General features: G+C 42.2%; 1 protein-coding gene across 7 annotated transcripts in view; it reads right to left on the bottom strand.

Moving 5' to 3' along the window:
• Window positions 1-27493, bottom strand: part of nfixb (nuclear factor I/Xb) — a 175189-nt gene that overhangs the window by 127530 nt on the left and 20166 nt on the right. For 2 of the 7 annotated variants that reach the window (XM_071474626.1, XM_071474635.1), the window contains one exon: window positions 10017-10100. In XM_071474626.1, coding sequence (XP_071330727.1) covers window positions 10017-10100 — 84 coding nt within the window. Of the gene's footprint in view, window positions 1-1809; window positions 1846-5123; window positions 9037-10016; window positions 10101-20812; window positions 21957-27493 lie in introns of those variants that run through there. The other 5 variants (XM_071474612.1, XM_071474611.1, XM_071474613.1 and 2 more) reach the window with 5 other exon arrangements.

Genomic DNA, 27493 nt, shown 5'->3' with positions numbered 1-27493 from the left:
TCCGATTTCACCCGGTTCTCCCTGCCTGTCTTCCTCTCTCAGTTACAAGAGAGCACAATAGATCAGCCCTACATGTCAATCAAATGTACTATGAGTTCATTCTTCTGTCTGGTGGCCAAAGGCAGAGTGCTTTACTGGCTGCCGGGTCACTTTTCCACACAAATATCCACACGAGCTAAACTTCTTTTTCCCGTTTGGCATCACTGAGTTACACTGAGGGCTGTACATATGTATATATATAGAATCAAGTCAATTAAACTTATGTGCAACTGAACCAAAACCCACAGTGATATCATAATTCAATATATCTATCTGGGAAATGTAATACAGGCCATTTTTACTCCATGCGATATGACTTGGGTTGTGCCCGTTTGTGAAATGAAACACCAGCAACTGGCTGGGAAAAGATTTTTTTTTTTTTGTTAAAGGATAAAGGTGAGACACAGTCGCCTGGAAACTGGGATCCCGGCTAATCCAGCGATAACCACTCACAGGCCTAATTGGCATGAAGACATGGCACCCAAAGCTTTTAGGGTGCATGTTTGCATGTCCGTGTGTGCGCTTGTGCGCGTGCATTGCATGCATGTGTGTGTCTTTAATTCTGAAAAATCCAACGTTTTCTGTTTATTCAGACTGCGGTTCCATCAGATTTTAATCCTCTGAACAGCTGTTCCAACTCATTTTCCAGGCCTTGGGAAGATACACAGAGAGGGAGCAGAGAGATGGATGGGGGGTGGGGTGGTGGGGGTTTGGGGAGGGTGGGGGGGGGGGGTGTAAGGGCCACCTCACCAAATATGTGTCAATGCAAAGTTAATGCTTCAAAGTCCGGATATTGATTACATTAATTTAATCAGATTTTCACATAAAACAAACTAGCTCATGCTTTCCTCCTCTAAATATCGCTTTGATATTTTCATTGAAAACACTGCTCTGTGATAGGGAGCGATAACGGCCGCTGGTGACGTAAGAAAAATATAATACATCCTCTTGGAGCAACATATAGCGCAGATAAAGCAGAGCGCGGCGCTTCGGGCTGGGAGGACACAGCAATAAGTCATGTGACCTCATGCGACCTCTGACTATGAGAGAAAAGAGACCCTGAAACACACACATGTCACAGCTACAGCTCTTTACAGCGACGGGACATCATCTGTCCGATAATAATTAGCCCACACCAAAACAAACAGGGAGCTCTCAGCTGCGTGGGAAAAGCTGCGCAGTGCGAGCGACCCACCTCACATTCATTTAAGATATGAAACCGTCCTGAATGCAGACCCTCACCCCCTCCCACCTTTTTCTTCAACGCGGGAAATGTAAATATGAGCCCTAATAAAGCTGCTGTGGTCGATCACTGTGAAGTACAGCTAACAGGTCATATTTAGCAGCCTATCCCTATGTCGACAGTACGATCTGATATTTTCCTGAGCGCACATTAAAACACATGTGTGTGAGAAACAGTGGTCGCAGCTGCAGCCAGGGTTTTGCTCTACTTGTGCTGCTGCAGCGAAAGAAAAAAGTGTCGTCTGGGTTGATAATATTGCCAATAAGAGGCTACAAAAACACACACAGAGAAAAATGCAACTTTTCATAGAGTGTGTGTTTGCATGTGTGTGTGTGTGTGTGTGTGTGTGTGTGTGTGCAAAATAAAGGAAGGTTTCCCTCCTCCCTGCACGACCCTAGAATAATTCCAGCTGCAGGTCAGCGTGAGCGGCCCTGCAGGAGTCACCACAGAAAACATTCTCTCAAGATGGAAAATATAGAAAACACATACACCTAATGCTGAAGAAATAGGGACTAAATAGGACTTACCACTAAGGCATTGTTTAGAAGGTGAGTAGGGTAATACTTTAGTGTTGAGAGGGTGTTAAGAGGCGAGGAGAGCAGGGGTCAGCGTCCAGGCGGGCAGAGGGGGGCAGAGGGAAGGAATAAGTTAACATGTCGCACCAGTGAAAACAGTCTGAGATGACAACATTACGAGCTGCAAGAAGTACTCAACACACATATTTTTTTAAATGCAATGAAACAAAAACAAAAAAAAAAAAAAAAAAAAAAAGTTTTTTTTTTTTTTAAAGTGCAGATTTGTGCTGCGTCATTTGTGGGCTGCATAGAACACACAGCTCAGGTCTGCAGACAGCAACACAACGGAGAAATAAAGTCACAGTAAAATCATGTCAGACACAATCTGACAATATTTGCGTTATAGGCTATTTACAAATGAATGGGAAATTAAAGAATATGAGACGTTACAGTGGAAATGTCGACCACTCCCCCTGGTAAACTAATAATACACACACATATAAATATATATAGACAAATATATATTTATATATTTCTCCCTCTTTCAGTCTGTCTTTTATCACAGTTAATAATTCATTCGATTGTTTACAGTTGTTGCCATATCCGAGGTCCAAGCTCGATTTTTAAATTATTAACAGCAATTAAATAAACAAAATGTGCCTTTCCGTCTGCAGACGAGCTGCAGGGGAATGCTCAGTGTGTGTGTGTGTGTGTGTGCGCGTGTGTGTGTGTGGAGAGAGAGGGGCTGTTTGCACGGAAAGGAAAGTTGTTACTTCTCTGCACAACACACACACACACACACACACACACACACACACACACACACACACACTTGGATAAAACATTTTTAAAATGGATAAATAATAAAATACAGTAGGCTGTGAGATCACCCAGAGCTGCAGACGATACTGACTTACTGCAAGTTACTGTGATGTGCAACATGTGCACTACACTGCACTGTATGAGCTTCTGTTACCAATTAGGTTTAATTAAGGGAAATTTATGTAGCTAAATAAAATCTCTTTTCCTTTAGGGATCATCTGCTGTATAAGATTTTTTTATTTATTTATTATTTTTTATCAATTACAGATAAAGTCATCATTTCTACAGGCCTGTTTGGAATTTAGAAAAAATATCTGAGGCCTGTGTGAGGCTCTTATACACAGAGCATATTCTGATCTATACAATATGCGTGATGCCTGTGGTCATAATTTACCAGTCTGTTTTGGTTTTCTTTCCATTTCTAAGTCACTTTCACCCTCCACAGTCTTACGTCAACACACTAAGTAGCCCATAATAGTTTCTTCAATAAAATGAAGAATTAAGGGAAAATAGTAAAAATCTCCTTTCCCTCTCTGGTGTCAACGAGAGGCCGACGTTATGTTCTAACTGCCAGTGTTTTTAAATGGAAACCAGACATGACTGGTGCCCATGAGAAGAGCGAGGAACATCCTCTCAGCCTCTGGTAGCAGAGTTGTCAGAGGCGTATGATGGGAGGAAAACTTTTAATAAAACCACTGTAAAAATCAGGAATGAATTACACATCAAACGGGACCCTGGCAGTCCACTGTCAGACCAAGCCAATGAGGGATAAACAAGTCTGCTTTATAAGAGTAAGACTTCCAGCAGCTGTATAACATGGGCAGGTCATGGCCACCGCTTGTTTTAAATGAAGGAAACACCTTCAAAGTCTCATAGAGCTGGAGAAAAGAGGCTTCGCCGAAGCAAAACTTTTAAAACTAAAGGCTTGACTTTGCTTTGGGAAACACAAGCTGGTGAGAAAACAAATGACAGTTTCAGATAAAATTTAGATTAATAGTGGAGGGAGGAGGCAGTTGAGCATGTTGAGTTTTGCAGTCTGAAAGGAACACTTTTGTACAGCTGTGGTGCAATGCATACAGCTGCATACAGCTGCATGCACCCATGCTGCAAAGAGCTCCATGAAAAGGTTCTGCAAGCAGAGTGTATCCCTCCTGTTCGCTCTCTCTCGCTGTGCTGAAAGTTGTACTTTTGGGCAAATATGTCATGATAAACACGGAGGTTAAATGCAAGTGAAATATGACTAATTATGGATAAAGCACAGACAGTAAAAACATGGCCATAAAGAGAAATTCAAAATGAGCCGAAATAAACATTTACAGCAACATTTATGACAGCTCACGGCCGTGTTCTCTTAGTGTCAGAAATGTCCACAACAGGGTCTGCTAACAGTAAAATACTGCACCAGGAGGTCTGAACAGAGTCAGCAGCAGCAAAGCAAAGAGACTGTGAGAAATAAGACGAGCAATGAAGTCTAAGAAGTGGCAGTCCTGTGTGTGTTTTTTTTAATATGAAGAGCAGATAAAAGCCACGACAAGGGTTTAAAATTGAAGTAAAGAGTCTTTAAACTAAGGTGAAGAACTACCTGCAGCAAGGTGTTGAAGGAAGCAATTTTACGTTAGTCAGAGAAAAAAAAAATCCAATGACTTTTATTTTGTAAAGTTAATATGATTGAGCTGGGACATGGGGAGGACCTGCGCTCTGCTGTCTGCCCTCTGCTCAGGGGGGGAAGAGGCTGAGTGTGGCCGGGGACACAGCCACACCGACACAGACATCTAAAATCCACGCAGCCCGCGTGCTCGCAGTGGAACCTGCGCTCACGTGCACGCGCTCACGTGTTGCATTTAAGTGCAAAAAAAAAAATTCAACCTGGAGAATAACTGTGATCTGGTGCAGCAGAGCCCCGCAAAGACACCGCCGCAAAGAAGATGCATGCAGAATGTCTGTACTGTTCTTCACACTTCATAAACACACGCACACACACACACACACACACACACACACACAGACGCACACACACACTCTCTCTCTCCCGGGCTCAGCTCTAAAGGCGGCGGTGTGCGCCCTGCTCTCCTCTCACCGGCCAACAACTCCTGCGAGCCTCGACACTTGGAAAAAATCTTAACAGCAGTAAGGCTAAACTCCAGTCCACACTCTCGTCTGTCCCTGCGCTCCGCTTTCTCCTCCTCCCGCAGGCTCCCCTCCTTTTTTTTTTTTTTTTTTTTTATATGAAATACATTTCGGGAGAAGCGCCATTTTCTCTCCAAAAAACCATGTGCGGTGGAAACGCACCGGAAAGTTCGGTGCGGCAGAAAGGCGCTCGGAGACGGGCCGAGCGTCGGGGCGCGGAGGTGAAGTTTCACACCGAGGCACAGAGAGCAGAAAGACGCTGCGCTACAACAATGAAACACATGGAAAATAAGAGACAAGAGGCAGCGCAATAAAAAAAACCCGGCGTCCCCGCTATAGGCTAAACCCAAACAATGAAATAAGAGAAGATAATTTACCTGTGTCAAGCAGTACGGGGAGTACATGGTTATTTTTAGAAAGGAGAGTTGGAGAGCTTATTTAAGTTGGATGGAAGCTCGGTATAGTGCTGCATTGCAATCGCTCGCCGTCCTGTTTCTCTCACTCCATGCTGCTGCAGCTTACAGTAACCCCGCCTAGAAAGTGAAAGCTTGCACAAACTTTCAGGGAAAAAACTTTGTCTCCCTCCCCTCTCCTCTCTGAAGGACTTTTATCGCTCTCCTCTTTTTCTAACGAATTCTTCCGCCTGGCGCCTTTTTTTTATTTTTTATTTTCCTGCAGATTCATCAAAGTGTTATTAGCAGCACTTTCGACTTTTACATTGAGACAAATCTTTTTTCTTTTCTTTTCTTTTCTTTTTTTTTTTTGGTGAAATCTTCGGCTTCTCTGCTCCGCTGCGCAGAGCCTGTAGAGGCTGTGTCCGCGCCTCCCTGCATCTTTTACATGGTAATGTTAAGCTTCAGTTGCGTTTACTGACCCGTCCATACCGTGATCTGAAGATGTAAATAATCACCAGGGGACAGATGAATGCGTGGTAAATGTTTTTTAGGTACAGGGAAACACGTAAACGCATCATCAGGGTAGTTCAGAGTGCTGTAACAGCTGCAAGGAGACAGGACTAAGCTTCACATGTATATTTTTGTAGCTTATGTTAAGAGCTTTGAAAAGTCTCTAATCTGACTGACAAAAAAACTTTATTCATAATGCAAATAAAGGACAAGCCAGGAGGAAAACTTTATCTGTTTAAAACTATCCAGTTACAGTCAGGATTTCAGCTCTCACGCACTCAAAACGAAAAAGTCTGCACTTCAATGCATTTGCAGGAGTTTGAATGAATGCATCATCTCATCATGGCTGTAAAGTCAAGTCTATTTATTTACTGAACCATATTTGACCCAGTCTGGAGCCCACAACTGTAGTTTCAAACCCAGTGAAGTGAGTCCAAGCCAAACAGTTACTGCAGCATTCACTGTGAAGTAGGAGACCAGCAAACAGTGAAGACAGACGTATAATCACAGCCTCTGAGCAGCATCAAAATACTAAATTGTACTAAATTGGGGTGTGTGAGGAAACAGAAATGCTCTCTCTCTCTCTCTCTTTCTCTCTGTCTTTCACACACACACACACACACACACACACACATAAACAGTAGTGAGTGATAAACATATCACACAAAAGTCATAAAATGAAGTTTCTTGGAGCAGGTCCTCAGTGTGATACAGTGGGAATTTGGGTGGGAGTGAAGTCATTGTAAAGGAGCAGAGCTGAAATTTTGGGCCCCGACATTGGAGTCCTGCAGATTTATGAGGCCTACTGCTTGTGCATTTCCACCGCAAAGCCTCTGCAGGCGAAACAAAGAGATCTGGGCTCTGTGTGGCCAATTACTGCACGAGGCCAGATACGTGAGCCAGAGACGCGGGCGGAGAGGGAGAGAGCGTGCGGTCAGGAGTGTATGTGCACCACAAAAAGTCTAACCTCCTGTCCTCGCCAACACACAAGGTTAAAACACCAGCATTCCTCTCTGTGAATATGACACAGGCCTAATATGAAACACACACACACGCATACACAGACACGCCTTGGTACACACACCTATTGGTTTCCGTTTAGGCAGGTGTGCTGAGATCATCACCACTGCGCTGATGCATTTGAGGGATAGTCGTTGCTTTCAGCTCGCTCTTGCAGCAGAGTCATTAAAAAGCAGCGCAAGTGCAAAAGGTTACAGAGAGCGGTTAGCCGGGGATCAAAACCTCCCTCCTTTATAGAGTCGACTTGCATGCAACACACGAAACCACTCCTCTGCCGTGGCTCCTTAAATGAGCCACACATTTAGTGGTCTGTGTGAGTAAATCTCTCATTAAGTAACACATGGTAGAGCCATATGCTATGGCTGGTGGGTCTGCTGCGGCTCTGCTTTTTCACACGCTTCGAATATACATATTTGCCACTGCTCCAGAGTGGCCAGCGCCGCCGCGATGACTTCACCCATCAGTGAAGGAGTTGTGCAGTTACATAAAAAAAAAAAAAGAAAAAGAAACAGTGGCTTCTCACTGGTTAAATGATCAGAAGTCAGTTTATCCCTGTCCTCAGGTCTGCGAAACAGGTTGTTCGAGGAGAGTAACCTCAAATTTGCCTACGGTATCACACCACAACCGGTGATAGTACAACACCTGGCTGTCTGTTTAGTGTTAAAGGAGATGAGACACAGCGCGGGGGAGATAAGCAGAAAAGTGTGGTTGTGCTGTTTGGCAGAGCAGATGTCAGCTCGAGCCGCTCACAGTTTACATGCAGTTTGATAAATGAGAGGGGGTCATAAGCTCCCTGTAAAAATCTACCTCTTATCAAGTCATTTTTGGAAGGTAACCTGAGCTCTTATGATCCAATAAACAAGTGAAACCAGAATTACCACCTCCAGCCAGTCAAACTACAGTTTAAATCCATGTCTGTCCAGACTCACGTGCAGCGAGGACTTTGAAGGAAGTTAGGGATACATAAATAAAACTGATGTGACTCGACTTTGTTAAGCCTTGTTGTTCTTGTCCTGCTCTATGTCTGCTGTATAGAAAAAAAGAGTCCAATTCCTTGTATATGTTCACATGCTTGGCCAATAAAGCTGATTCTGACTCTGGTAGAGCACAAAGTTGAAGCCATGACAGTAGGCAAAGCTTCAGATATGCATCTTTCTTCAAAAGAAGCTCCGACTTCTGAAACGTGGACAGAGAGGATCTACACAATCACCACAGTGTCAAAGGTCAGTGTCACTAGTTCAGTATCTGACCATGAAATATGGCCACAGTCTCCTCTTCTGTTCCTAAGTTACAGTGTTGAACAACATTATGCTGACATTATGCTGTCACAGTGTGGTTGACCTTTGACCCTCAGGATATAAAATGTCATCAAAATCACTTCACTGTTTTATCCTGTTGGACATTTGTGGTAAATTGTGCCATAATTGTCTTATGAATAAATTATGGGCAAAATGTGTTTTGTGAGGTTACAGTGACCTTGACCTTTGACCTTTCTCAACAGTTCATCCTTGAGTCCGACTGAACCCTTGTGCTGAACTTGAAGAGATTTCCTCAGAGAGGTATCGTTTTCACCAGAATGGGACAGACAACCTGAAAATGTCTCTACCTCCGGCTCCGTCTGTCGCTGACACAGAGACAGAAAATCTGCCAGCTGTGAGAATATTTCTGCTCCTTTCCAACAGAAATCAAATTTTATTTTGTTTTTTATTCTAGTATTTTCTGCAAGTCATCTTCTTCTGTCTTATGTCAAGACACTGAGCCAGACACTGATCCTGATGTTTGGTGATATGAAATATAATAATGATGTAGCAGCCAGTTTTCATTTTTTTTTAAACATCAACAACAATCTTCATACAAATCTTCTACATTTGCTTTTTTTAAAAGTTATTGTGACCAAGAATCATTCTGAACATTTTACAGTGTAAACGTCAACAACTCTCTGACAAACTATGTAATGATGGCTCTGTTTCTACACGAGCTCAACCCTGGTTTGGCATATTTGGAACTGTAATTTCCTCTTACTTATCAGGTGTTATATACACCCATATCTATATATCCACAATAGACCAATATCAGCCTGGTTTAACTGTAGGTTTTAGTGTTTAATTTTAGACAGAATTGACTTTTTATGTTTTACAGTGATAATCAAAGAGATTCTGTCTCTTCCTACCTGACTTTTTTCTCTGGAGTCTTCAATCTCTTCAGGCCTCTAAAATCCTTCCAGCAAAACAATCTGAGATGGGAAACTGCTCATGACTGAAACACACTACGAGGTCGGAATCTGTGACAATGGGCTGCGAGTAGAAATCTCTTCATTTAAAGGGGTCAAGGGTCAAAACAGTTTGGGCTTCAACATCTAAACTACAGCTCGGCAAACTCTTCCAAAACAGGGTGTTGAATTCATACTCGTTTTTGAAAGTGATTGCACCGTCATCCTCAGGAGTTCTTAGAAGAGCACTGACATGTTAGACAAGCACACACACACACACACACACACACACACACACACACACACACACAAAGAATTAAAGACAGAGAAATAAGGCAGCCTTGATGCACTTCATACAACACTGAGCCCCCAACAGCAGACCTCCTGGAGAGAAGTTGGAGGTGGACACCCTCCTGTGGATGTTCTTGAACTCGCTGCCCCTGGAATCCAATACAGCTCCACCAACGCTCCTCCCCCTCTCTCCGAAACTCTCCTCCACCAGCCGCGCTACTCAATTACAGCCATAATGGTTCATTTCTGTACCCCGAGACACACGATACACTGTAGCAACCCAGATTCTCTGTGAGACTTGGCGTAAGTCTTAACTCTGGGAAACAAAGACTGTAGCCTAGAAAACTGGCTCCCACCTCATTAACAATCACATTTTCAGTCATCCACAGAGCCCCCCCACCTCACCTCACCCTCCCCAGCTCTCTGTTTTTATTACCATTTTATATCACATCTCTCTCTCTCTCTTTCAGAAAAGCTGCTCACTTTCTTTAACTTTAGATTTTATACAACTGAGCACGCTGCGCATTATCGTCATAATTTTCACCCCCATGAGACGAGGGCGCTTCGGTGAAGTTGCAAACCCCCCCTCCCCTCTTTTTTTTTCTTTTCTTTTCTTAAATGTGCCTGTGGAAATAATGATTGTAATGGTTTGCAGCTGAGTAGAGGGAGCTGTGAATGACATTATGATTGTGGTGCAATTACCAAGAGCATGAAAACAGACTGTCAGTCAGAGTAATGAGTAATGACTCAAATAACACATTTAGTACCAACACATGAAATAATAATAATAATATTAATATTAGTAAATAATAATAATAATAATAATAATAATAATAGATGCATACCCTGTATGAATCTGATACTACAAAGCATTCAGGCATCCCAGGACCTCTGGAGGGTTCTTCGTTCAACAGAAAGGTTTCGGTTGCCTGAAATGTAACACAACAGTCATTTATTCATTAGTTGACACTGGTTTTAGGTTCACGAAATTTAAAAACACTCCAGAAATCTGGCTGCAAAGCTGATTTTTAACATCAGAATTTTCCTAATATTGCTGTTTTTTAATTCTATTTTGACCTGCTTTTTATCAAGTCCCACCACCTGATCACCACTGGAGAAACAGCATTTTTCATCTTTATATTCTACACACACACACACACACACAGAGTTGATGGTGTGTGCTGCCTGTGCCTGAGACCATATGCTGCGCAGGCCTGAGGCCCGGCCCTGCCAGTCACCACCACTTGAATGGGGGAGCAATGTGTTTCACTGCCGTGCCCGCGCCACACAATACTCCAACACAATGGCATTTCCTGTCCCTGCTATTTCACCTGCATGGTCACTTTTCTGTCAGCGCGCACTGATTCAGCACAAATCATTCACATACGCACAGTCACATACTACACATGCACACGTTCGGCACAGACTCGCACATGCAGAGGCCATACGTCTGCCCGCATGCAGACAAACACAGGCTCTTGGCCGCGCTACAGGCCCCTATATCGCATTCATTGATAGATGCAGCTAAAGTATTTATTCTGTTTGTTTGTTTCTATTCAGCGCGCTTCATTTGTATGCTGCGGGACGCGCCAGCAGAGACTTGGGCTCTGAATGAGCATCCATTGCAGTTCTGCTGTCAATTGAGGCAGCCAGGCCAGACAACATGGATGGGAGGGAAGCACAGACTGAGGATCTGGATCTGGGATGGCAGTTCTGCCTGGTTAGCTAGCCCATGGCTGTTACTTTTCAGTCCAAACTGGTACGAATTAGCTTTTGCCAGGCTAAATTTGAATGTCTGCTTTGGAAGTCAACTAAACCTGTTAGATGAGGGTTAAAAATTGCTTAGGTTAATGAAAATAACTTGAGGGCATGGAAGTTTTACTCACAATGGAACCAGGAGACTTAAGTTTAGTTTTTGGATGGAGAAGAAGAGAGGAAATAATCCTATTTTCCAGAACTCTACGTCCTGATCTTTGAACATACCTTTAGCAGAAACAAACAACCCAAAAGAGGAGCAAACATTGCTCGTAGCCAGCAACAAGATGTAAAGTTACACTATTTAAACCAGCGTGTGAGGTACACAGTTTTTTCGGGAATTCAAACAGACATTAGGTTACTTAAGCATTTACATATGCACATAAATGCACACATGCACATGGTGACACAGGATTGCACTTGAACAAATACATGCGCAGACACATGCATAAACACACAGCACTATAATAAGTCCCAGTCTTGGGCTAACCGAGCTGCGGCTGGAGACACAGGCTATTCATATCCTTCAGAATGAGAGGTTACAGTTCGAGTCCTTTCCCTTTCTCTTCTACTGTAACACAGGAAGGGCATCTCCGTGTGTGATTTCACTCAATGTCTGTGGCAAAAGGTCTTGCAGTCGGACTGATTAACATAAGATTAACATTGGTTTTGTTGAGCACAGCCGCTCTTGCTCACAATAAATTTAGCACGGGGCCCGCATGAGGCATTCGCTCATTTAAACAAAAGTTAGAATTCAAGTCATCCAAGTGACTAAGAAAACACTACCCGTGGCATTCAGCCTCAGCATCCAACCTCTGGCCTGTCACCATTAATATGTGGGGAAACACTGGAGGAAAACCATTTGAAACCATTTGTCCCACTAAATGGTGCCCTTGTCAAGCTCCCTGGGCTCTCTGATAAGCTCTTAAACTGCCTGGTACAGCTGAAAGATATATTTTACTCTGAGGCTAATCACAGAGTAACACAGGACAGGGCACACTGGAAGTTCTAGTTACCTCACTGTGACAGGTTTTAGTCATTTATTTATGCTGGAGTAAACAGAAGGATAAGAACACGAGTCAGTAAATGAATGCAGCATCTCTCTATCCTCATCTTTGACCCCGACCCTCAGAATCGGGCATCGTTTGTTTGAGGCTGATTGTTTGATGTAGCTCCCTACAGCTCTGGCCCCTTTTCCCCGCTCTCTGTCAGTTTTTATGGAGCATGGTATCAATTATATATATGTGTGTTTTTCTATATGTATATACAGTGTATATGCAGCATATGCCCACTCCATATGCCCTGCCCACGGCTAAAAGAGTTGCAGAGCCTCGTGTAATTAACACTTAAAAAGCTCTAGAAATCATTTGATGTCTGGGACGTTGACCGTGGGTTGTCAGATATTACTGATAGAGATGATGATTTTATGACTGCAAACAATCACAAAGTGAAAGAGGATGAAAGAATTTTACAGCCTTGGTTGAACAACAGATGAAAAGCTTGTTCTTGGTCAATGCCACAGTTTCAATGCCCATATTATGTGTGTAGGTGTGTTTGTGTGATGTATTGATGTCTGGGATTTTTCAACCTAATTTTCCCATGTTTCTGGGAGTAAATCATTGATAGGAACAAAAAAACCTTTGCAGTTGTTACACTACTGAGGAAGAACAGGATACCTGGCAACATCTACGCAGCTGCTGCGATGTAATCAAACAGGGCGTTTGTCTTCGTCAAAGTACTACCACTAAAAATGCTTATTTTTGCCACTGACAGGCTCAGATTGTTGTTATAAATCTGACAACATTATGGATAGGATTCCTACAGAGACAGGCCTTTTTTGTAAAAGATTATACCAGTTATATCACTCTGTTCAAAGGCACCAGACTCCATTAACAAACAGTAACTTTCCCTCAAAAAACATGGTGGTTGCTGGTCTGCTGTTGCTTTGATCAGTTAGTTTGTTTGTGTTATTGTGTGGCACTTTTACTTAAGTGAAGGATCTGAATATGGCTGCTGACACTGAAAGTAACACAAACAAACTAACCGATGGAGGCTGCGGCAGACCAGAAACTCCTGTGTTCTGCAGGGTAAAATTACTGTTTTTGTCAAAGGAGTCTGGTGGCTTTGAACAGAGCGAAACAATGACTGTTTCTGATTAAACAAAAAGAATCTTTTACAAAAAAGGTCGATCTCTGTAATAATCCTATCCATAATGTTGTCAGACTCTTATAATAACAATCTGAACCCGTAAATGACAAAAATAAGCACTTTCAGTGGACGTACTTTGACGTGGACAAATGCCCTGTTTGATTACATTGCAGCAGCTGTTTAATGGTTGCCAGGTAGCCTGCTGTTGTAAAAATTGTTGTCCCTATCAATCATTTACACCCAGTAACACGGCAAAATATGGCCCAGGTTCAAAGAGAATTTCAGTTATTTCTGAAATTCAACTCTTTGCTGTCTTACTGCATCTGAGCTGAGGAGATAGATGAAAATCTCATGTCTTTGAGTATGAAGTAGGCCAATTTGTAACCTCAGCTATCTCTATGTTACTCAGTGATTTGATCACATATTGTTTCCACCACAAACCTTAGGGGAAAGATCCTCTTTTTTTATATTTGTTGTTACATTGTCAAATGTATTTGAATGCCACAATAGACATCCTTAAAATAATAGTGGCTATAATAAAAAGCCTTTACAATAACAAAAGGTCAAATGACGAGGTGTAATGTTAAAGGGGTCAGTCTTAATGATGAACCCACAGAGAATTATCCTCTGACTCTGCAATTCCCCTCAACCCTGTTGGGCTTCACAGCGTCTATTGTTTTTTTTTTTCTGGCTGCCAACTTTACTGTTTTGGTTCACTCTCACCACTCTCATCACATTTTCCAGGTGAAGCAAAAAAAGCTTTGATAAACCCTGTGTGAGATACATGCCCATAGCAGACAGGCAAAGGTAACAACTAGCTAACGCTGGTGAACATAGTGGACCATGTAGCGACTAAAAAGCCACATATATCCCTTGGTGGAGACCAAAAACAGCTAAAAGGAGATATTAGCCTAACATTCACACAGTGGTCAGAAACATGACTCAAGCTGCTCAGTGCTAATGTTGCTCCATATCTCCTGGATGTATGAATAGGTAAGTGTTTGCTAACATGTTCACCATAAGAACTAAAAAGGTGATAATATGTATCCACTGCCAAAAACTCAGTTATTGTAGGTTTTAAAGATGTAAACTGCTGCTGGATAAAAAGGTTATGATTTTACCCCTAATATTTGCATCAGTAGTTAATGCTTTACACCTGAATGACAGAGTAACATAAAGACGCACCCTCCGTGATGTCTCCCGAAGGTTTCTGAAGAGCGGTTTTGAAGCTCAGAGTCGGCTCAAATGGGGCGTGTGCAGAGCTGAGGCTTTGATACATACATGGTAAGTAACTCTTAGCGGCCACACCCTCAATGATTCAGGACTTTAAGCCTTAACAAAATTTGAACGGGTGAGTTATAGAAAATTTACCCTGAACAGTTGTCATGTAGGAGAAAATTAGCTATAGAGACCAAAACCATTTTTTGCCCCAGGTTGTAAAAATACCCAACAAAAAGTTGGACATGAGAGTCTATAGGAATTGACTCACTTTAAGAGCCAGACTCAAGTGGTCATTTGAGGAACTGCAGTTTTTGGCACTTCAGTGTTGGCTTCATTTCACAGCCTTGGAGGTTGCGGTTTGTCTCTTTTGCTAAGTCTACACCTGGCGTCCACACAAGAGTTTTCAATTGGAGACTTCCAGGAACATCGCTGGCCTGTTTTAGTTTAGTTTAGTTTAGTTTAGTTTAGTTTAGTTTAGTTTAGTTTAGTTTAGTTTAGTTTAGTTTAGTTTAGTTTAGTGCAGGATGGGCAAAACTGAGACCTTTGGAAACAATGACGTAAACACTGATGGTCGCTCCCTGATTGGGTCTTATCAGCTTTAACTACCAGCAGTGAATACAAGATGGACAACAAATTACAACTGTTAATGACCTTGTTGTCTTTGCAGCTGTTGTGGAGTTAAACTCTGCATTTTAATGCTATAACTGCTCTCACAGCACAACTCTTCAGACAAGGCCAGTGGATCTTCAGGTCTTCCACAGTGGGTCTGTCACCGCGTTAGTCCGTTTAAACTACTGCTTGCACACTGACTATATGGAGGTGTGTGAACATGTGTTAGCACGCTGTGGGCAGCAGCCTCTGTTGTTTTCTGTTTTTTGATGTATCGAATTTGGTTTGAAGAATCGTTGAATTTCATGGTCTTGGTACTGACTACCAAAATTCTGGTATCGTGACATCCCTCATGTGGACGGAGCCTCAGTGGATTTTGCTTGTACAATGTAAAACCTGGCAACCTCACTGTCACAGCAAGATGTTCAAGAAGTGATATTGATATTTGGAGCCTGGGTGTTGTTCACCAAGAAATAGTTCAGCCATGTAACTCTGCTAAAACTACAACTTGTCATTTTCACAGTTCTGTATTAATCGGTGAGATTTAGAAGTGTTGGTGATAAACTGGGCTAAGCTCAATGTCAGAAATAAATAAAAGAGCATATTGCTCAAAATGTTTAACGATGAAGATTTTTTTAAAGTGTTTGTACGAGTTAGGAGTTTGTAGAACCAGCTGATTAACTAATACACTCTCACACTGAGCATGCTTGAGCTTCCTTTTGCAGGACAATAATGTTTTTGGAGTCACCTTAAGGTCCACAGTGCCTCACTTTCACTCTCTCTGATAACTCAGGACCACGTGACAGCCCGTCATGACGTCACCTATTGGTTTGTGAGCGGCCGTTTTAAAGCCTTGAGTTTGCACTTTGGCCATTGCCATCCTGGTTTTTTGAAACCAAAACAAACCATATTTGGACGAGAAGGTGGAGCTGAGGAGGAGTGAGGGGTGGAGCTGACCTACTCTGTACCCTCTCCTGATTGTCAGGCAGGTCGCTGTGTGTGGTAAAGTCTGTCAATCACATGGTAGCCCCGCCCCAATGCATACCCTGCTTTATCGTCTATTTTTCTCTAAATGGGACCATCATTTAAATAATGAACATCATGTTGTATTGAAGAAGACTTGAAACTAGTGATTGAGACCATAAACTCATCAGGAAAACGTTCACTGAGGTAATAAATCAAGTGAGAAGTAGAGACATTTTCCCACAGACGTCAATACAATCTTCTTTTTACAACCTGAGGAGTCGCCCCCTGATGGTCATTTCTACATTGGCTTCACTTTTCAGACCATTTTTGTATACAGTCTATGCTCAGGACTCAAGTCAACTTTATTGACAACCCACCAATGTACAAGTACACAGTAGGGATGGAATATCATTTCTTTGGAGCCAGTGGTGCTACATTTAACTTGACTGTTCAAAACGAGGTCGTCAACGTAAGATGCAAAGACAAAATATGTGCAAACACAAGACAAGACAAAACAGTGATAACCACATATACAATAAGTCAGATCTAAAGGAAGTGGTGAAGTTGGCTGTGTTTCATGGCACTGGATTAATCAGAGTATATATATACACCAGCCCCACCTTCCCCTGTCTTCCTCTTTCTCTTGTTCACACAGACACACACCAGCACAGAAACCACCTGGGGCCGCTGGATACACAACAGTCCACCAGAGACAGGTATCCTCACAATATAACTTAAGTGTTTATTAACAGCCCTCTGATCTTTCCACCGCGGCGTCGACTCTTCAAGCTCAACAGTTTTCTAGAGCATCGGAGACTTTTCTTTCCGCTGCGAAACATAACTGACATCCTACCCAAGTCCCACTTCATTCAGCCTTAATTGTATCCTCATTCTTCACCTGGTAACAAGCTAACAAACCTGTGCAGATGTGGCAAGCACATCAAAGAGCGGGAGGGAGGGGAGGGGAGGGGGAACTTGTTTGTAGAAAAAAATGTGTGAGGGAATATGAAAGGGGAAATTTACGTAGTGTGAGTCCAAGCCAGTGCCACCTCAGGGAGAAATGCTGGAAAAATGTGATATTTTACACCTGCATCTCAGGAGGTGAGGAATAAGAGAGAGGGAGCGGGGGAGGCAGTAATTAGAGCAGTGTGTGTGCATGTGTGTGTTTGTGAAGGATTTTTATATGTTTCTGGGGCTTGCCACTGGTTCTTTTTCAGCATTCAATTTGGTACGATGCATTCGATGCCAGATTATTAAAAATGCTAAACCTGGTTACGAATGCTAAAAAAAGTGTTGAAAATTTAAACAAATATGCTAATATTGTTACAGTGATAAATAGCTGGCAAGCTCCATTTAATGAATAATGCTATTGGCTCTAATTCCTCATTAAGACCCTAAAGAGGAGAGTGAAGAGAGAAAATACATGTATTGTTGTTGTGATTTTTTTTTTTTTCTTTTCCCAAATTAAAGTCGGAAAGGCAGAAGATACCAACACCTTCCCAAATTAAGCAGAATCAAATTACTCTGCTACACAGCTGGTGTGTAGTCTGGGGTGTTTTGTGAAAGCAATTAATGTGAGGGTTAAGTGTTGATAAAGTAATTGAGGCAGGGGTGGAAATGAAATGGAAGAGTTAGGAGTGTTCTGCGGCGGTTGAGAAAGAAATAACACTTCCTGTACACTGCGAGAATTATCCAAAACAAATGAAAGAAATGTCAGTGTTGTGCGATCTGACCCGATCTGATCCGGGGAGTTACGCCAGATTATCCTCACACTGGCGGGGTCTGCTTCTCTTCAAGATATGCGCACTTGTTTAAAGAAAACTCTTTTCACTTTTGTACATTTTCAGCCCTCACTGAAACAGGCCGCAGATGTGACCCCGCTGCTTTCACCTGCACTAAGTGCTCTCCACCAACAGCTTCATTACAGCACTTTGGTATTAAAATGACTCCTCATCTTTCCAAGAGTGCGTGCTTCATAAGGAGAGGTGCTGCTCATAAAGCACAGCTTCCTCTATTACAGTGACTGTTTTAATTGAAAGGCATGAAAAAGCGGCCTGTATGCTAACAGCACCGCAGCTGAAGAGAGGACTGACCTGGATAAAACTGAGCTACTTTCATACTTCTCTGTGCTTTTGTTGGCCTGTACCTTTTGTGTCTTGTTTTTCAGGTGAACTAATGAGAAATTATAAATAGTTATTGCGCTTAAATGAAGGGAGCACTCCAATGTTTACTTGTCATGGAGAGTCCGACCCAGCCCGTGAATTCAGTCTGAGAAAATGATCCTGATGCTGTCACAGTGATATCAACAGGCTCAGGCTTGAGTTTGGCTTGAGACATGAAATATCCGACACAAAACCTGCGTTATTAACCGTGGGAATTGAGCTGAAAAGATGAGAGCGTTTAACACACAGGAAGGGTTGAATGAAAGATGCTAATGAATTGAATTATGGGAAAAGTAGGATCCAGTGTTTCTGGAGACAAAGAAGTAAAAGTCAGGATATGTCAGCATCTGCTGCTTCGATTCTGATCTTTTTTTTTTTTTTTAAATCTGTCTCTTGTGAGTCATCCAACTTTATGCAAGTGGACACTAAATCACTCTGATGGCCCTTTAAGTCTTTCTTTTCTGTTTCCTTGGCTTCTTAAAAAATACGCCTGCAAACAATTTTTCGGCCCACAACTCTTAAATTGTCAGAAGTAACACTCTTACTTAAACTTTTGATTCATTTAGTGCAAGAAAGAAGCAGAATCCATCACATGACGAGGCCTCTCGATCTGTCCTTGATAGCCTCTGTGCTCAACCAGGCTAAAACAGTTACAACAGCTTAAAAACCAATCAACCTGACAAACCCTATCTGAGCTCACTATCCTAATATTTACGCTCTTTGACTGTATATCAGAGTTTCCATCTTTAAACTACGGCAAAAGCTTACACACCACATAAGCTATCATAGCCTCCTTGAAGCCTTATTTATTTTTCCAGGGAAATGTCAAGGCCAGGACAAACATAATAGCATAATATTCTGTATACAGTGAGGGATGACATCACTGGCTGCAACAGCCAAGGGGGAGATCACACAAGACTGGAAAACCGCTTGTCTGATCATCATGTGGCAGGCTGCACACACACAGACACACAGTGTGGGATACAATTACCGCAGCTATATACACAGCTCTCCATGATTACTGTATTTGTTCTTAACCATCTATACTGCATGTGACACATATGCTGACCATAGAGGAGTACTGCTTATAATAAAGGTCTCATCTACAAATTATAGTTGGTCATGTTTACAGTTTCATGATGAAGGGTCACATTTTTCTTTTTGCTTTCAAACATATTTGGAAAAATCAATAACCTACAGAACCACAGATATAGATCATCTCTACAGAAAACGGGTGTTTGTGTATCTGAGATGGAGCATCAGCCTCAGGGGGGGAAGCTAACTGAGTCCTGACACTGATTGACAGATGCCTCCAGTGCATTCTGACTAAACTAACATGCAACAGAAATGTTTGGCACAAATTCACAATATAGCATTTTCTTAAAAAAAAAGAAAAAAAAAAAGAGGTGAGTTGCTGCTATAAGTAGGAGAATAACAAGTCAAGATAATCCCATGTGAGGCCTGTCCTGAATTCTGTATCATTTTTACTGATGAGCTTCTTGGGCAGCTGCCATGTTAGCGAGGAAGCTCGTAAACAAATAATTATTCATACTAATAATCTTCCATATTCATGTGCAAATAAGTTCCCTTTCCTGGAGTCTAAGCAGCTTCAAGGTTGTATGTGGGAGGTTCCTCTAACTATGCCTGACTTGACTCATTTCATGCCAAAAAAAGAATTTATCTAAAGGTCAAGGATGTGTGAGCTATATACCGTAATTCTGTACAAAACAGACTTTTTATTACTAATGTTGAAACCTACAAGCACGGCATTCAAACACACGTTTTCACAACCTCACAGGGAATACATTTGCCAGTTTAAACAAATATCCTGTTATGGGTGAACGCTGATAGAATATGAAACAATAGCCTCACAGAGTCCTCAGCCAATTCAAATTATAATGAAACCACAAATAACATTTCAAATGTTGATGCATCTAAAAAGAAAGCTAAAAGTGAACAGATGCTTATGTTAAGTGTGACAAACTTATACCTTGTGATGTCACAGGATTTCCCTGAACTGCAAAAATAAATCACCTGCGTAATGAAGGAACTGGTTTAAACCGCTGTGCGTAATTACGCACAAACCAAACAGGCACATAATTGAATGGAACAAGAAGTCCCATCCTCTAATAGCCAAGTTTCCAATCTACGTTAAACTTTGTCTTTAGGTGGGATTGGGGCTGTGGGGTGGGGGGCTCTCTATGACGCCTCTTTATTAGCTACTGACATTATTATGGACAGCGCCCCATCTTAAACGTATGTGGCTATAAATAGTCCACTGACAGCCCCACATCAGAGACCACTGCAATAAGAGGAGGCATGTTCTCCATGTGGTTAAAACGGCAGAAGGCGGTGGGCATCCGGTGGTGAACTGAGAGGGCTGAACACTGATTTGGCCAGGAGGTTGGAAAGAAATTTTGGCAACATGTTATGTAACTATTAGAGTTTTCCTAACGGCAACATTATTTTAAAATGTACATTTAGAATTTCAGCGAGACAAACTCCCCTTATTTAAAAATAACCACAATACCATAATGAGTCTGACTGTAACAGTAAACATATACAGGTAGGTGGAGGGACTTGGCAAACGCTTTGGTGACTGTTACCCATTAGCTACAAGTAAATAACTAACACACACAAGAATAATAAAGTGGCTAAAGTCAGCCCACTAAACTTTAAAGATCTCTCTGCAGCCTATATCATTAAATCTATGAACAACTACAATGAATCTGAAAGCTGACTGCATAAATGAGAAAATTATTGGTTTACATAGCACGTACCATTGTGGTGTAGGGAAAAGTGCCAACACTCTCAAAGACCCATTTTCCACTCTCAAAAGTTCGGCTTCCAAAAAAAAAAAAAGTGTGTGGGAGAGAGAAAACTGCTCGGTTTCTTGTTCGGCTGGGCCTTCTACCGGAAGCAAAAGAGCCCTAACACACGGCCTGATGCCCGGTAAACATTTTTTTTTCTTTTCTCCTTCTTCTTAGTAATTTGCAGTCAGCTCTTCCCCGTCCCGGCGCAGGAGCACGGGTCGGGATAATCCAACGCGCCTGCTTCTTCCCGCGAGGTGCTAACGTGCGCTTTCAGCTCGCGCTGTTTTCCATGAAAAGTCGTCGCGTGTCGAGCTCGAGCTCCGCCGTCAGCGCGCGCGGCCCCCTCTCGCTCCGGTCGCTCCCGGTAACGTCACGTCCCCCGAGCCGCCGGCCCCGTCACCGTCTGAGCCCCGGGCCACAGCGCAGGAGTCCGGCTGAGCCCCGACAGTAAGTAGCCTGCGCTCTCAGCACATCAGCTGTTGCTCCTGCAGAGGGGACGGTGGTGGTGGTGGTGGTGGTGGTGGTGATGATGATGATGATGATGATGCGCGCTTTCCCGTGTGCATGCTCCGGGTTGTTTTTTTTGGTTTGTTTTTTAAAAGTGGAGTTCCTCCTCGGTGCCCCTCCACCTGTTCCTCAGTGTCCGGGGAGAGTCGCGGAGAGAGCGGCGTCTGAGACACAACTCACCATGTGGCAGCGCGGATGTCGCAACGTCAGAGGCATGAGAGTTGGGGAGAGCAGCGGGACTTAGTGGGCACTGCCAGCCGGAGACTGTGTGCAGGCTGTAGACACAATAACAAGGAGGCGAAATGCAAGTCTCCCTAAATCAAGTAGTAAACAAACGGCGGAGGCGAAAACACAGCGTGGCTGCACACACGCACCAGTGCGGACGTGCGGTGTCCTGTGGCCGCGGCCGGAGAAGCGGAGCGGAGGGCTGGTGAATTATTAATAACCAGAGCGGTTCACAGTCTGTCGTGTTCAGTGAGTAACCAGGGCGGCAGCTGGAGGTTTAGAGGAATTAAATACGGGCTCAGAGTAAACCATGGACGCAGGGGATTAATAGCTCTCACCGGCAACAGTGCAGGGGCAGCTCGGGGCCGACAGAGAGGGCGGGAGGGAGCGGAGGTTAGGGAGCGGTGGGGGAGGCAGCGGCGGCGGCAGGTTATCATAAACTCCAATATTAAGTGCGGGACAGTGAAGCAGAGCGGAAGCAGTAGACGTCGCTGTGAAAAGTTTAAATCCAGTCTAAATGCACAGAGGCATGCATGTGGACCCGGGTGAAACATGACCCTGAGCTGCTGAACAACACACAGTCTCAACAAAATCTCTGTTTATAATTCTATTTTTTATATAACTGAATTGTATTTTCAGGAAATATTTAACCCCAAATTAAAATACATTATCAGCACCTTCCACTTTTTTTTATTGCTTCACTTAGATGCATAAAATGCTGTGAGAAAGACACAGAAGTTTAAAGGTTGAACAGAGCCTGGTGGTTTAAAGCTCTACTGCAGGGTTGATTTAATTCTCCTAAATTAAAAATGACTGGTCAGACCTATATATAGCCTATATAATGTCATACCTGTGGCTGGAATAAAGTCAGAGGTTTATACAGTGATTCACATGTCTGGCCTTATTTTAAAGATTTGTATGCACAGCCATCAGTGCTAACTGCTGCACTGCAAGTCAAACTGTGCAAACTTGTCTGTTTTGTTCTCTGTGTTTGTCTTGTCATGAATAATCATCATCAGTTTGTGCAGACAGGTCAGACAGAGCAGGTGCACGACTCCTGGCTCCTGCATGAGCACAATATTTATTCACCATAAATATCAAATTAGCCCCGGAAATTCAGGTGGAATTTCTGCAGACACTCCTTTACGACACAGGCCGGCCTGTTCATGAATAAATTACCAAAGCAGTGTTTTGACCTTTTATGGGAAACGCAGCATTTTACGGAAGTGCGCAACTGCAGACGTCACGCAACAAAATGATGAGCAGTGTCAAAATGGATCCCACCTGCCTCCAGTTTAGCCTGTACTGGTGCAACTTCACCACATCAACAAACAGACAAATAAAGAACTGATGGACTGAGAGCAGCAGCTTTGGTTTCTAAATGCTGAACCACTGAAGCCTCAGTTTCCTTCACCAATAACTCAGAGGGTGGAGATTATTCAGATTCCTTCCAGCATCTTATAAAGATGCATTTTCAGAATAAGATCATATTTATTTAGGCTACATTTACTTTGAAATAAAAATACATCTAATGCAGATGGCAGTAGTTTGAAATTAGGACCTACAGGCTATATTGACTGAAAACAGATGTATATGTCAGGTTTTAATGGCCTAATAATTTTGACAATAGCACAAGAGACTATATTATATAACACTAGGCTATATTTATTTTCTTAAAGTTTACTATTTTGCATTTTTTGACTCTAACATCAGTTTATCCAGCAGGTGCATTTCACCCTTATTTCATTTGAAAACCGTTGTGAATTAATGTGTAATTAAATATATCAGAGGTGCCATTGTTTTTTAATTTACCATATAGGCTCCTTTTTTATTTATAACATTAATAATAACATTTAATAACATTTAATAATCTGTAAATTAATTTAAAATTAGTTTAAGAACCGAAAAATATGCGACTATTAGTGGTTTAAAGCGCACAATAAAACACACACACACACACACATAGACACCATTACGTGACAAATAATTAGTTTAGTTCCCAATTATTTTATTTGTATCTTAAAAATTAGCTAATGTAAAATACTACAGGTAATAATAATGAGGCTGTGACAAAGTGCGGATAAATGTACTGACATCATATTTCTGGACTTTAACTCTCAGAAATATTTCAGGCTAAAAAGCATCAGGAATGTGTGAGATTATTATTTTCTTCATTTGATTTATTTCTTTTCATTTCTAAATTGTTAGAGAATAAATGTAAGCACAGATTCTATCAGATTTCAGCTCTTATAAATATGATGATGAATTATTTAGGCGCTTTAATGTGAGTGTGTGAGTGTGTGTGTGTGTGTGTGAGTGTGTGTGGCCTGTTCAAGTGAGCGGCCTCCAGCAGGAGCACAGTCCTCACCATGAGCTGACTCAAGGCCTGTGTGAGCACACTCATCTCTTACAGTGAGTTTTTTTTTCTGATGTAACTTTTTCTTATGTCAGTGATTTTGTGAACGCCGTGGTTGTTCTTTAACCTTCAGTCCGCCTGCTAAACCTTTAAGGCTGCAAACTGCCGCGCAAATCAAAGCCGGTTAAGTTAAAGCCGGAGGCTGGTGAAGGAAAATGTGAAGCAAAGCGCATCTGAATGTTTCTACACAAACTGGTCCCGGGCAGGGGGTTGATTTTATTTCTGACCTAGCCTGATGTTCGACCTTAAACACGGTGGTTTTGGTGGAGCCTTGAACGTCTGCGGCCTGTTGAGGACCTGAATGTCCGCAAAGTCTCTTATTAATCTAAAGACGTTTAAAAGCTCAGGATTTTAATGTGCTCTTATTTTAGAGGAGAAAACTCTTCAACATTATGATAATGTGCATTAAAATACTGGCTGAATTGAATGTAGAACCAGTTTAGAAAGTCCAAACGTGCATTTGAAGACGATGTTCTTGTAACTACAGACCAGTGATCTTAGTCTGAGCAGACAGTGAGTCACAGTCCTGCCTGAAGATCAGTCACTGACCCCAGCGCAGGCCACGGGGTCTGGCAGCTCCTCCAGAACCTCTACGGCCGCTAATGTCGCTTAGGTCGGACATGTGGAACAACCTGACTGATATTACTGGGCCGTTTGCTCTGTGTGATAAATAACCTCCTTTTATTTGAGAGGTCTGACTACAGATATAAATAGATCTGGACCTGCGGCTTGTATTCTAAAACTGAGATCAGACCGGGAGTCCCTGTCAGGATAATACGGGGCCAGGATCTTTACCTCGCCATTCAGTCTCTGTCCTCTCCCGCTCCTATATACCGTCTCTCCCTGGAGGTTTACACACACTGGCAAACAAAAGTTCCACCAGGCAACGGCCTGTCGAGGAATGTTGACCTTGGCACGGCCAGTGGAACCGGCCCGACTCGGGGCCATTCTCTCATTTCTTTTGGTTTGAATTAAGACGCATTTGACCTGCGCCAACTTCCAAGAGGTGCCACGGTGGTTGGATCCGTGCTGGAGCCACGCTGCAGCTATAGGCTGCTGCTGCTGCTGGTCTGCACTGAGTGAGCAGAGCTGCTGCAAACCTGCAGCTAACTTCAGTGACGTGGGGGATGACCGGTGGGGACTCGGGTCACAGGAGCATGATGATGTTAAACAAACAAACAAACAAACATGATGTTCGCTCATCTTAAAGCCTCTCTGTTAGTCCCCGGAATAAAAAACAAAAAGTAAACAAAGTAAATAAAGTTAAGAATTAAGGTTAGAAACTCTTATTTGGAAACTGATAATACTGTAAGATTATTAAATGATAATTAAGAGGATAAAAGTCACGGCAAAACATAATAAGCAGCAAAAGAAGCACCACCACACCTTAAATATTATACAAATCCTGCATTCATAATTTACTCTTCATTTTAAGCGAAAATATAAAAACGTTGGCAGTAAAATGACAGCATCAAAAGTTAAAGTACCCACTGGGCATCAGAATAGATCCCATACATTATAGTATTTTTCATTATGCCTTAAAGTGCATGTCTAATGTTTTATGTGGTTGAAGTACAGAGATGTTTTACACTAAATACTGTTGGGTAGTTTAATCTACTACAGTGCATCAATTTTTATAAGATGGCCAATTGTTCAGTTTGTAAAATCTTCACATTCAAAGTAAATACACCTGTCAGGTAAATGTTACGAAGGCAAAACAACAATTTCAAGATTTCAATCTGAAATGTGATGAAAATGTAATAATTGAAATAGTACCTGAGTAAAAGTACAAGTACCTAAAATTGTACATCACACTGTAAGCAGCACTATGAGCAGTGTGTTAGAAGTGAGACAGTGAGATAAAGGAAACTCACCAATGGACCCGACAAACACTGAAAGAAATTTACTTTGCTTTTAGGGTTGATGTGAGGCCCTGACATTTTATTACTGCCCACAAGGCCAAATACTACACTGCCAAAGGAAAAAAAAAAAAACCAAAAAAAACAACACACACACACATATACACACACAAAGGCCAGGATTTTGGACTGGACTTTGGTGCTGCAGCTCATCACAAACTCCCTTCAATGAATTTGCTGTTGCTAAAAAAAAAAATAGAATAGGAGCTGCCACTTTGACACAGACTAAAATAATAAAGAATTACATTTTGTACAATATAATTAAATAACAGTTTTGGAACCACTGTTAAATCTTACCTGTAAAATAAGCACATACTTAGAAATAACTATATATTATATATATATATATATTAGTTATAGTTAATTTAGTACAGTACATGTTCATTATATATTCTATCATCTGACTTTTTCTAAATCTAATTTTCAGAGCGCTCTGGAGACAGGTTTGGCCTTTGATATTAAAATGGATCATTCTATATCATACTCCTTGACTTTAAATAACTTCTGATGTTGAAATGTACAACATAGACTGATTCATCTGTAAAAGTAACCGAGTCCCTGAGGGTCTTTGAAATACAGGTTGACGCTTAATTAGTTCAGTTTAGAGACGGTGCTTAATTACCAAAAGACCCTTGAGAAAGTGCACTGGCCCTTTATACATCAAGGTAGGAAAACACTGTTAAGCAGGATTAGATTTGAAGCCACTTACTTCAAATATAGGAGTGTTTACTGAGTGAAGAAAAAAGGTTTTCCTCTTCTTTTTTTTCTCTCTTTTTTTTGTTTGATCGATTATGGTTTTGATTATAGATTTTATAGACAGGAGAAAAAGCCAGTTTCTGAATTTTGCCCCATCACTGCAGGAGAACCACATTTTATTTTACTGTCTGACAGAGAAAACAGATGGAGATGTCTGTGATCAGTTTTTATCAGAATGCAATTCTCTGACATCAGTGTAAGGTAGTGTGTAGCTACAACACACACACACACACACACACACACACACAGCCAATACATCCACCTGCAGGCTGAGCGGTGAGATTAACAACACTTGATGGAGAAGGATGATTGGAGGAGCCTCAGGCCCTACGAACTGCTGATTGGCTCAGCGGAGGATCTGGCTAACTGATGCTGAGCAGTGTGTGTGTGTGTATCTGTGTGTGTGTGTGTCTGCCTGAATCTCTCAGGGTATCCCACACTCCCCTGCCTTATCAGGCAGCTCCACGGCACCGCTAGAGGAGTGCTGCTCTCAGGAGGGCAGGGCTACCAGCACACCGCTTATCTTCTACCAGCAAGGAGGGTTTATAGGTCTGATTAACTCACTGTTTGTATGTGTTGTGTTTATGAGAAAAGAAGAGAGAGCTGGGGTGTATTATTGTGTATTGTAGTCTAATGTGTGTGTTTGTGTATGCAGCGGTGGCTGGGTAAGTGGATATGAGTGTGAGAAAGGTGTTTACTCAGTGCAGTGAGCACTTGGTGAACCACACAGTGAAGGATGACAGACACATATAAACCCTCTTGTTCCCCCAGCGAGTCGAAGCTCCTCAGAGGCTCAGAGGCATCCGGGAAAGTGACGCAGCGAGG

This window comes from Trachinotus anak, unplaced genomic scaffold (genome assembly GCF_046630095.1).
Source record: "Trachinotus anak isolate AG129_WGS33_773 ecotype Australia unplaced genomic scaffold, CSIRO_AGI_Tana_v1 ptg000003l, whole genome shotgun sequence".
Lineage (NCBI taxonomy): Eukaryota > Metazoa > Chordata > Actinopteri > Carangiformes > Carangidae > Trachinotus > Trachinotus anak.
The sequence above is the reverse complement of the archived record's forward strand: the minus strand, read 5'-3'. Positions and strand labels throughout refer to the sequence as shown.